General features: G+C 45.8%; 2 protein-coding genes across 3 annotated transcripts in view; one reads left to right on the forward strand and one right to left on the reverse strand.

The window, feature by feature from the left end:
- Positions 1-12,045, forward strand: part of LOC119976643 (zinc finger protein 721-like) — a 999,221-nt gene that overhangs the window by 525,836 nt on the left and 461,340 nt on the right. The gene's annotated exons all lie outside the window — the stretch shown is intronic.
- LOC119976665 lies at positions 1,215-10,959 on the reverse strand. Of its 2 annotated transcripts, none has more exons than XM_038817342.1 (5): positions 10,630-10,959; positions 9,569-9,848; positions 4,832-5,083; positions 2,581-2,734; positions 1,215-2,503 (listed from the first exon to the last, which is right to left on the reverse strand). In XM_038817342.1, exons 2-5 carry the CDS (start codon positions 9,599-9,601, stop codon positions 1,734-1,736), a joined length of 1,209 nt encoding a protein of 402 aa, XP_038673270.1. In that variant the 5' UTR covers positions 9,602-9,848; positions 10,630-10,959; the 3' UTR covers positions 1,215-1,733. The 2 variants fall into 2 exon arrangements, with proteins under 2 accessions (XP_038673270.1, XP_038673269.1); XM_038817341.1 differs by having other exon boundaries at positions 9,219-9,848.

Genomic DNA, 12,045 nt, shown 5'->3' on the forward strand with positions numbered 1-12,045 from the left:
AATGTGGCGACTAGGGGCTTTTCACAGTAACTTCATTGAAGCCTACTCGTGACAATAAGCGATTTTTATTTCATTTCATTTCATTTCTGGTTTCCCAACAGTTTTTTAAAAATAAATTTAGAGCAGCCAATTAATTTTTTCCAGTTACAGGGCAATTTAGCATGGCCAATCCTCCTACCCTGCACATCTTTGGTTTGTGGTGATGAAACCCACGCAAACACGGGGAGAATGTGCGAACTCCACACGGACAGTGACCCAGAGCCTCGATCGAACCTGGGACCTCGGCACTGTGAGGCAGCAGTGCTAACCACTGCGCCACCATGCTGCCCTGGTTCCCTAAAAGTAATCAGGGCTGTCGATGGAACACATATTGCATAGATGGTGCCAAGAAATTACACTGCTGCCCATGACGCCAAGGTACCAGGTTCGATCCCGGCTCTGGGTCACTGTCTGTGTGGAGTTTGCACATTCTCCCTGTGTTTGAGTGGGCCCACAACCCAAACATGTGCAGGGTAGGTGTATTGGCTACAATAAATTCTCCCTTAATTGGAAAAAATTAATTGGGTACTCTTTAAAAAAAACATTAAAAAAAAAGAATCGATACTGTTTCATTCATCATGAAAGGGTTCCATTCTTTAAATGCGATGATAGAGTGTGATACACAAATGAGGATCCTCACTGTGAATGCAAAACAGCTGGGGAAGTGCAACCTCACTATTACACCGGGTCATGACAACACCACCAGCAATTACAGGATGGCTACTGGGTGATAAGGGATACCCATTGAGAACATGGCTTATGATACCATAAGCGACCATTAAGCACAGGAATGCTAAACCGTGCACATGTGCAACACGTCAGGTAGTGGAGAGATGATTGGTGTTTTGAAATCACATTTTCGAGATCTGGACAGGTCAAGGGGCACATTATAAGTATGGCCCGGAGACAGTCACAAAGATTGTTGTAGTGTGTCATGCATTGCACAACTTTGCCCTTCAGAATGGGCTGAGCATTCACCCAGATGACTTGCCACCAGAAGGGGATTATGCCAATATTGAGCCTGATGTGGACATACCTCCTGATGCAGGTGAGGAAGCCCATGCTCCAGGTGACGCAAGACCACTTCAAGATCACCTGGCAGCTGCTGGTGAGCTTGTAGAATAAACAATTGAAATGTCCAAACCCTCCCCAAAAAAGACAACAGAACAATTGTGTTAAAGTAAAAAATATATTTTATTGACCACTGTGTTCAAGTGAAAAAATATAATTTACTACAAGAAATTCGGGTAAGTTGAGATAGTCATTTAACAAAATATCATACTGCAGCCGCTAAAGTTAAACGATAAGTTAAACGTTAACATGATTTCAAAGTTTCAGCGGGGTTTTCTCCGGGTGCTCTGGTTTCCTCCCACAGTCCAAAGATGTGCAGCTCAGGTGATTGGCCATGCTAAATTGCCCCTAAATGCCCAAAAGATTAGGTGGAGTTGATAGGGTGGAGCAAGTTTGATGAGGTGGAGAGCTCTTTCGGAGAGTCTGTGCAGACTCAATGGGTTGAATGGCGTCCTACTGCACTGTATTAATTCCATGATTTAATTCTATGAATCGATGTTGCAAAACACATCTTACATCAAGTCAGTGGCCAAACTGCACAGAACAATTAAATAAGGAGCATGCATAAGGAGAGGGAATGGTTGAGGTAGAGTTTGCAGTGTCAGAGGGAGAGGAGAGGGCCCCTAATTCCTTCTGCGTCGCCCCCGGCCCCTTCCCTGTCTACGTGATGTAACCTCCTGCCTCACTGGTGATGCTGCATTTTGTCCAGCAGCAACTGTCTCTGAATGGGGCGGCTCCTGGCCAGTGGGGGCAGCAGCAGGGGTCACCATTCTATTGATAATCTGAAGATACTCATTTTGCTGCCTCAGCAGCTCATTTTGCTGTAACGAAATGTCCTTTCGCTGTCTCAGCACCTCATTGCGCTGTGACAAAATGTCCTCTCGCTGCTTCAACAGTTCATGCATTTGCTGAGAAATCGGCACGTGCTGAGCATGGACCTCAGCTACCCTTTGGAGCTGCTGGACGACATCAGTTAAGGATTTAGCCTGGCTCCTTGCACTGGCCTCAAACCTCCCGGCCGTTTCTGTTACAAAGTCAAACAGTTGCCGAATGAGCAATTCATCAGTCACATCATCGCCCGTGCGATTATCAAGGTGGCGTCCAGGAGGTGCGGGGCTTTCCGCTGCTGAAGACTCCTCGCCTCCTGAAGGCTCTGAGTGTTCTTCCTTCATAACAGCAGCCATGGCATCGCAGGCAGCCTCCTCCTCCGCGACTCCATCTCTCTGAACATCACCATCAAAGGCTGAAATATCAGCCAGCTGCAAGGCCTCGCCCGCCTCTGCTGCGGCTTCAGCGCTGCATGGCTGCCATGTACTCGTCACTATTAAATCTCTTGCAGGTATCCGAGAGTCACCCTCATCCTGCCCTGCTGTCGCTGTGGCATCTGTGAAAGCTAAAGAAAGCATGATTATTTTTGCATCAAACTAACTTGTCATCTTAGTGACGTGACCAATTCGCTTTTATCCTTACCTTGACTCAGCCCGACATCTCCGTCACCACTGCCTACGGGCTTTGAGAGAACCAACAGTTGCCAAGCGCCCTCCTCCTGTGGAGTGAGATTCTTCCGATGCGCCAGCCCCCCTCCAGTCAGTGAATGTTCCTGAGTATTATGGGCCTGTTTTGTCTGCAGAAACAAATGGGCATGTCTTTTTAAAATCTTGCTCTCACGTTCTGAAGGACAGTGACATTGAAAAGCACCAATTTCTGGAGTGGGGTGGGGGGAGGGGGGGTCTCTTTTTCCACTCTTTGAACCATCTCCGAGGTGACAGCATTTAATAACCTTTCTGCAGCTTTGTGAGGAGACAACCCCAGACCAGACCCTAACAGTGGCTAGGATACGGGACCAAAACCCCAATGATTTAGTTTATTTGTAAGACTGTGCAGAAAGAATGATTCACTCCAGGAGTGATTGCATGAAGAAATACAGTTTTGGCATTTTTAAAATAAAACTTTATTCAAGATACAATTTTAACTTTTTAACTTCGCACCCGAAAAGAACAGCTTACAATGACCCCTTAAACACTACCACTCAATTCCCCATTAAACAACAAGGAAAGAAACATACAGCTCTCAATCTATCTTACTGCGGGAAAATTGTGGGCTCAGCGTCAGGCAGATCAGAATTCAACTCCTCTCTCCAAGGCTTTCTCCACCAACTACTCTCCAATGCTTTCAAAATGTCTCCCTGCCTTCCTTAGCTCCACCCAGCAATAACCTCATCTCCCCCAAGCTGAAAAACAAATGATCTCCAGGCTGCAAAGGACATTAACTCCCCAGGGACTTCCTCAGGCAAACCACTATGCATTAAGTCAGAATGAAACACACAATCCATCGTCAATCCCACATGCTTGCTGTCAAAATCACCCAGTCCCTGCAGAACACAATTCTTTCATAAACAAACACAGGGGCAGCACGGTGATGAGTGGTTAGCACTGCTGTCTCATAGCACCGAGGACCCGGCTCTGGGTCACTGTCCATGTGGAGTTTGAGTGGGTTTCGCCCACACAACCCAAAGATATGCAGAGTAGGTTTATTGGCCAGGCTAAATTGCCCCTCAATTGGAAAAAATGAATTGGGTACTCTAAATTTAAAAAAAAATATTAATTTATAATTTTTTTAAATATAAAAAATAAAAAACAAACACATTCTAAACCCAGGCTTTTAACCCTTAAATTGTCCACTATATTTATCATCCAATTTTCCTAATACTTTCCAATCGTCACAATTGTGTTTTTCATGCGTCGGTGCAGACTCGATTAGCCAAAGGGCCTTTTCTGTGTTCGAGTATTCTGTGATTCTGATTCTGTCACAAGACTGTGTTATTTGCATTGGATGACCTGCTCAATAACACATCCATTGTCGGTAAAGTTTTCAAAAATAAATTTAGAGTACCCAATTCATTTTTTTACAATTAAGGGGCAATTTAGCCTGGATAATTCACCGACTCTGCACATGTTTGGGTTGTGGGGGTGAAACCCACGCAAACATGGGGAGAATGTGCAAACTCCACACAGACAGTGACCCAGAGCTGGGATCAAACCTGGGGCCTCGGTGCTGTGAGGCTGCAGGGCTAACCCACTGCGCCACCGTGCTGCCCCATTATTGGTAAAGTTTACAATTTTACAGACAGCATGGTGGCGCCGAGGTCCCAGGTTCGATCCCGGCTCCGGATTATTGTCCATGTGGAGTTTGCACATTCTCCGTGTTTGCGTGGGTTTTGCACCCACAACCCAAAGATGTGCAGGGAGGGTGGATTGGCCACGCTAAATTGCCAAATGAATTGGGCACTCTAAACGAAAAAAAAAGTTCACAATTTTACGAGCCTTCTGAAGGAATGCAAAGAACAGAATCGGCTAGTTCATAACATACCCAACTGAACCTTTTTTAACCTCCTTGAGATTGCATTTGAAACATGGTAGGCCGAAGAACCCTTTCTTAACTTTTGCAGGTGGAAGGACCTTAGTTTTAAAAAAAAATAATTTTAAAGTACCCAATTTTAATTTTTTTTTGCCAATTAATGGCCAACTTAGCGTGGGCCAATGTACCTACCCTGCACATCTTTGGATTGTGGGGGTGAGACCCACACATACACGGGGAGAATGTGCAAACTCCACACGGACAGTGACCCAGGGTCGGGATTCTTGGCACCGTGAGGCAGCAGTGGGAAATCCATTGGGATTTTAAGTTTTAACAATCAATTAAAAAAAAGATATATACATACCCTGGCTGAACACATTAAATAATTTAGTTCCTTTCGGCACTGATCTGCTGTCCTAGGCACTTCAATGTTGACCGAGAGAATGTCCGCAACTTGCTCCCAAGCCACGGATTGTTGCTTTCTTGTTGGTTTCGATTTTCCACGGCCTAGAATGTGGACTCTCCTTTGCTCAACCGCATGCAGCAACGTGTCCAACTCATCGTCCGTGAAGTTCTGACCTTCCTCCTTCACAACTACATTTTCAGTTGCCATATTCTAAATTAAAACATACAAATACTCTTTAAGCACATCACATGCAAGGTTCTATAACAATATAGTGCAGAGTTATATAGTCGTTTCACAGAGTTAAACCAAATTAACAAAACCTATGTTCTCTTATGAATGTTAAATGATTATCTTTGATCATACTGCGATACATCCGGGAGGGGGAGAGGTACCTAGACACTGTGTTCCAGGAGGCGGTCACACCCCTTAGGCTAACTAACTTGAATTCAGCCAGTGGTCAGAGGCAGGAGGGTGTGGCTGAAAGTGAGGCAGGTAGAGGGATCTAGGAGGTAGGGTTGCAGGAGCCTCAGCTTTTATTCCTGTCCAAAAGGTTTGAGATTTTTGTTCCCTGTGTGGACAGGAACGGAGACTGCAGGGAGGATGAGCAAACTGACCACAGCACAGTGGTACAGGGAGCCATTCAAGTAGGGGGAGAGACAAGAAATGAAGTCGTAATCGGGGATAGTATAGTTAGGGGTATTGACACGGTTCTCTGTGACCAGGATCGAGAATCCCAAAGGTTGTGTTGCCTGCCTGGTGCCAGGGTTTGGGATATCTCATCTGGGCTGCAGAGGAACTTGGGAGTGGGAGGGTAAAGATCCAGTTGTCATGGTCCACGTAGGTACCAACAAGATAAATACAACAAGGACAGAGGTTCTGCTAAGGGAGTATGAACCTAAGAACTAAATTAAAAAGCAAAACCAAAAAGGTAATAATCTCTGGGTTACTACCTGAGCCACAAGCTAATTGACACAGGGTCAATAAGATTAAAGAGGTAAATGTGTGGCTCAAAGATTGGTGTGGGAGAAATGGGTTTGAATTCATGGGCCATTGGCACCAATACTGGGGAAGAAGGTACCTGTTCCGAAGGGATGGTCTTCATCTGAATCTTGCTAGGATCAGAGTCCTAGCGAATCGAGTAACTAGGGCTGTAGATAGGGCTTTAAATTAAATGGGGGAGGGAGGGGAAATGGTTCAGTTGTAGGGGAAACTAGAAAACCCAATTTAAGGGAGGAGGTAAGAGTGCAGGTTGGTGGATGGTTACCAGAAAATAAAAGTGATGGACAGAACAGGTGACTGTCTTTATGCACCAAGGAATTATAGAAGAGTAGGGAAATTTAATATTAAAACAAATTTAAAAGCTTTGTGTCTATTTTTTATTTTATTTTAGAGCACCCAATTAGTTTTTTCCAATTAAGGGGCAATTTAGCGTGGCCAACCCACCTACTGCACATTTTTCAGTTGTGGGGGTGAGACCCACGCAGATATGGGGAGAATGTGCAAACTCCATACAGACAGTGACCCGGGGCCAGGATCGAACCGGGGTCCTCGGCGCCGTGAGGCAGCAGCGCTAACCGTGCTGCCCCTAAAAGCTTTGTATCGAAATGCAAGAAGCATTCGTAACAAACTTAATGAGCTAACGTCGCAAATAGAAACAAAAGGTTATGACTTGGTGGGGATTACTGTAATGTGGTTACAGGGAGACCAGGTCTGGGGAATTGAATATCCAAGGGTCCGCAGTATTTCAGAAAGATAGACTGAAAGGAAAAGGAGGTGGTGTAGCCCTGCTGGTGAGGACAGGGATTAGTGCTGGAATGAGAAATGGCAAAAGCACCTGAGATCAAGATGTGGAATCAGTCTGCGTAGAAATGAGAAATAACAAAGTGAAGAAGTCCTTGGTAGGAGTTATCTATAGGTCCCAAATAGTAGTTCTGCAGTGGGGCACAGTATAAGGCAGGAATTACAGGGTGCTTGCAAGAATCTACGGCAATAATAATGGGTGATTTTAATATCACCTTGACTTGAGCAATGAAATTGGCAAGGGTAGCCTAGAGGCAGTGTTCATTGAATGTATTAGAGATTATTTCTTGGAACAGTATGTTGGGGAACCAACCATGGAGCAGGCTACTCTCGATTCGGTATTCTGTAATGAGGAGGGATTAATTAATGATCTCACAGTTAAGGATTCACTGGGGAGTAGTCACCATATATGGTAGAATTCAAAAATGAATTGGCTAGTTTAAATTTAAAAAAAATGTTTTTAAAAAAACAAATGGATGTAGATAGGTTAGGAGAGTGGACCAAAATGTGGCACATGGAGTTTAACGTGGATAAGTGTGAGGCCATGCATTTTATTCGAAAAAATGGAAAGGTATTATTTAAATGACTTCAGGCTGCTCCGATGCAGAGGAATCTGGGTGTCCTCGTGCATGAGTCACAGAAAACGAGCATGCAGGTGCAGCAGATAATAAAAAAAGCAAATGGAATGTTGGCATCTGTAGCAAAAGGAATTGAGTATAAAGTTAAGAAAGTGTTGTTGCAACTATTCAAGGCATTGGTAAGACTGGAGTATTGTGCACAGTTTTGATCCCATTATTTGAGGAAAGATGTAGTGGCATCGGAGGCAGTTCAGATGAGGTTCACTGGATTGGATTCCAGTGATGAGGGGTTTGTCGTATGAAGAGAGATTGAGGCCTATACTCTCTAGAGTTTAGAAGAACAAGGGCAGATCAAATCGAGGTATACAAGATGCTAAAAGATATTGATAAAGTAGACGTGGAGCAGATGCTTCCTGTTGTGGGGCAATCTAAAATGAGAAGTCATAATCTTAGAATAAGAGGTAGCAGATTTTAAACAGAGTTGAGGAGAAACTACTTCTCCCAAAGGGTTGTGAATCTGTGGAATTTGCTATCCCAGAGTGTGGTGGATGCTAGGACAGCGAGTACATTTAAGGAGGAGTTAGACAGATTTTTAACTGGTAATGGGTGAAAGGTTATGGAGAAGGGGGAAAGATAGTGGAGTTGAGGCCATGGTGGGATCATCCATGATGGCATTGAAGGTGTTTAGACTTGGGAGGCTAAATAGCCTATGCCTGCTCCTAGATCATGTGTATAGGGAGTAGATGCTCTGGCTGATTTGGGAATTCAACCCTTGGTCTGTAGCATTGCAGGCAACAGATGAGGGACATATCAGCCATGATAGAATGGTGGAGCAGACTCGATGGGCTGAATGGCCTAATTCTGCTCCTATATCTTATGAACTTCTGAACAAGTTCAAGGGAAGGGCAGGAGGTTTGGGGAGAATTTGAGGAAAATCCTTTTTACCTAGAGGGTGGTGATGTTCAGGAATGCACTGCCTGGGAGGGTGGTAGAGGTGCATTGCCTCACATCCTTTAAAAAGTACCTGGATGAGCACTTGGCACATCATAACATTTAAGGCTATGGGCCAAGTGCTGGCAAATGGGATTAGGTAGGCATGTCAAGTATCTTTCATGTGTCGGTGCAGATTCGATGGGCCGGAGGACCTCTTCTGCACTGTATTATTCTCGGATTCTGTGAAGGCTCCTTCGACAGAACCTTCCAAACCTACAAACTCTAACATCCAGAAGGACAAGGGTAGCAGATGCATGGGAATGGCATCACCTCCAAGTTCCCCTCCAAGCCTCACAGCATCGTGACTTTGAAATATATCGTCGTTCCTTCACTGTCACGGAGTCAAAATCGTGGAATTCCCTTCCTAACACCACTGTTTCCAAAAACACATGGACTGCAGCAATTCAGTAAAGGTGGCCCTACACCATCTTCCCAAGGACAATTTCAGATGGTCAATAAATGCTGGTGTAGCCAGCAATGGTCACATCCCAAGAAAGCAAAAATAAGTCTGAGTGGAGATGTCGATGTTTGACGAGAGAGATGGGGTAGGTGAAACAATCCTGAAACGTTACACTGGAAGGGTTTGTATCCTGTGTGGGTTCACTGATGTTTCAGGGGATCTGACAACTGTGTGAAGGTTTTATTACAGAACTCACACTGATAGAGTTCCTCCCCTGTGAGAGTTTGTACGGAGGAAGGATAAATTTGGGAATGCTTTGTCACACACCTTACATGCCAACATCTTTGTAACGTTTTAATACATTGGTGTATGCAGAGGTATGAAGAGTAGGAGAATGATTTGTCACACACATTGTGCGTGAACAGTTTCTCTCCAGTGTACACAGGTTGGTGCATGAGGAGCTGAGATGTTCGAGAGAAGGATTTGCTGCAGAACCTTCACGGAATGGCTTCTCACTGTGTTTCTCACAGTGATTCACCAAGGCTGATAATTGTATAAAACTCTTGATACAAACCTCATCCTGGATGGGCTTCTCCCCAGTGTGAAGGCATTGGTGTCTCAGGAAGGTCGATGACTGTGTGAAGGCTTGATGACACATCTCACACATGAAGGGTTTCTCTTCTATATGAGTCCCCTGATGTGTCAGGAGATCGGAGGATTGGGTAAATGCCATCCGACAAACATCACACAAGAACGGTTTATCCTCCATGTTGCTCCACTTGTGTTAAGAGTTGTACAACAGAATCACGTTGTGTGTGAAGAGATCTTCTGAGCCCGTGGAGCCCTCCTCACACTTGAACAGCCTCTTACCTGTAGGAATGAGTCAGCAGTTTATGAAGCTCGATAAATGATTGAAGCTCTCACCACACTTGGAGCCCCCTCACTTCTTGTCCTCATCCTGAACGATCACCCACAGCTGAACCTTTGGAAATGTTGGTTTTGATGGAAGATTCCGCACCACTGACCAGTTTCAAATCTGACCCAACCGATTTCCAGATGATGGTTTCACTGTCCAACCTTCTCTGTGTTGAGCAATGCTGTGAAGGGATTGGTTGTATTCCCACAGTTGTGCAGTTGTTCCTTGGGTGATGGTCAGGATCTATCTGTGGTGTCTATCCTCTCTGTATTCTCCGGTGCAATCCTTCTGTAAAACAGGAAAAGGAAACATGATTTCCTTTAACTCCATCTTCTCCTTTGCTGAAAGGACTGACTCCTCAGTTAGAGACTATTTCACAGGAGTGCCAGTCTGCTATTACCTTGCACAGGGGATCATATACAAATCCTTTCATTTTCCTCACTAGACTGTCACACACCCTCTGTTTCCACTCAGAAATGGTAATTCAATGGAGATATTGAAATTTTCCCCCCTGTTTGCTAAAATTATTTTTAAGAAAACACACTGGGCTGGAAGTTATGGAAGCTAAAGAATTTTTTGCTTCAGTGTAGCTGATTGAATGGTTCTGGTTTATCCTGGGAAATTAGATACACTGCACTCACTCAGACGGCACATCCCAAATTCAGCTCTCAGACACAGCACTGGGCAAAACTATCAAATCCAAGCCCAAGCTTTTGGGAAAGGCCAAATCCTTCAGGTAAAATATTTTCTTAAAAAGTATGCATAAATGTTTCTCTGCCTCTCTCAGATAATTACACCTCACCTTCTCATATTCAATAACGACCCATCAACAAAACTCAGCCTGTAAATCAGAAGGGAAATGTTCCCAATAAACACCCTGAATATCCAACACACAGCCAATCAAACAGCTCAGCACAAAGCACCGAGTAAACAGGTCTGTGAGCTGGATCTTCTCACACAGCATAAGGGGCATTTCCACAGCTGATTGCCCACAGGATAGTCAGACTGCCTGAACATTAGTGTGGATATTGTGCAATGTAATGATTGTAAATTCTGCTCCTTCACTCACCATCTCCTGACTTGGTTTTGAGTCCCTACAGGAAGTGAAGCAGCTGTGGTAGAGGAAGAGGAGAGAATGGGCAGAGTGGGTGGGCTCTCTGATTGACGTCTCTCACAGACAATCCAAATATTTCTGCAGGAACGGGAGTTTCCTGAAGTTTGGGAAACTGACCGGGGAAACGGAGGAGACTTTGAGCAGCAGATCAGGTGGGGATTTAAACTTGTCATTGTCCCATCTGAATAAAACCTCACTTATTGCAGCTGCTGTCTCAGTTCCCCTGGTAAACATTTGACAGAGATTTCTAGTGTGGGAATAGCATTCTTCATCCTCGGAGGCTTCCAAACTGACATCAGCGAGGAAGACCCACAGCATCCAAGGCAGTGATGACGTGCAATGGTGGATTGACACTGGCACAGGAGAGAGAGAGAGGGGGGCACAGAGGATGGAGGGGGGGGGGGGGGGGGGGGGCACAGAGGGAGATAAGTGACCGGAGAGCGAGAGGAGAGAAATGAAAATCGCTTATTGTCACGAGTAGGCTCAATGAAGTTACTGTAAAAAGCCCCTAGTCACCACATTCCAGTGCCTGTTCGGGGAGGCTGTTACAGGAATCGAACCGTGCTGCTGGCCTGCCTTGGTCTGATTTCAAAGCCAGCAATTTAGCCCAGTGTGCTAAACAGCCCCTGTTTAGTGAGGGAGAGAGAGTTTAGTGAGAGAGAGGCAGAGAAGGGGGGCAGAAGAAAGAGAGATAGAGGGGGCACCGGGGAGAGAGGGGCTTAGGCGAGGAGGCACAGGAGAGAGGGGAAGGGGGGGGGGGGGTGCACATGTGGGAGATGGGCGGGGAAGAGAAAAGAGAGGGCAGGTGAGAGAAAGAGAGAGACGGAGAGAGAGAAGGGGCAGACGAGAGAGAGAGAGATGGGGAGAGGAGGCACACGAGAGAGAGAAAGTTCGGCACAGGAGAGAGGGGACAGAGGATAGAAAGAGAGGAGAAGGGCACAGGAGGGAATGGAGCGCAATGAGCGAGGGGGGGCACAGGAGAGAGAGAGAGTCGGCACAGGCGAGACAGAGAGAAGAGGCACAGATGAGAGACAGAGGGGGCACAGGAGAGAGAGAGGGCAGGGGAGAACAAAAGGGTGCACCATAGACACGGGGACACAGAAGGGAGAGGGGGGGGCAGAGAAGAGAGAAAGAGAGAGGAGCAGAGGAGACGGGGCAGAGGAGAGAGTGGGGCATAGGAGCGCAGGAGAGATAGAGTGGTTGCAGAGGAGTGAGAAGGCACAGGAGAGAGAGAGAGAACAGTACAGCACAGAACAGGCCCTTCGGCCCTCGATGTTGTGCCAAGCCTTGTCCGAAACCAAGATCAAGCTATCCCACCCCCTGTCATGCTGGTGTGCTCCATGTGCCTATCCAATAACCGCTTGAAAGTTC

This window comes from Scyliorhinus canicula, chromosome 13 (assembly GCF_902713615.1).
Source record: "Scyliorhinus canicula chromosome 13, sScyCan1.1, whole genome shotgun sequence".
Classification (NCBI taxonomy): domain Eukaryota; kingdom Metazoa; phylum Chordata; class Chondrichthyes; order Carcharhiniformes; family Scyliorhinidae; genus Scyliorhinus; species Scyliorhinus canicula.

What these genes read in the sequence shown, in the direction of transcription:
- LOC119976665 (XM_038817341.1), bottom strand. Translation starts at nt 9,413, where the DNA reads ATGGAGGATAAACCGTTCTTGTGTGATGTTTGTCGGATGGCATTTACC. An exon ending in AGAAGCCCATCCAGGATGAG is followed by an intron (nt 5,084 to 9,218) that starts GTTTGTATCAAG and finishes GTTTTAATTTAG; the next exon opens with AATATGGCAACTGAAAATGT. An exon ending in ATTTAATGTGTTCAGCCAGG is followed by an intron (nt 2,735 to 4,831) that starts GTATGTATATAT and finishes TTGTTTCTGCAG; the next exon opens with ACAAAACAGGCCCATAATAC.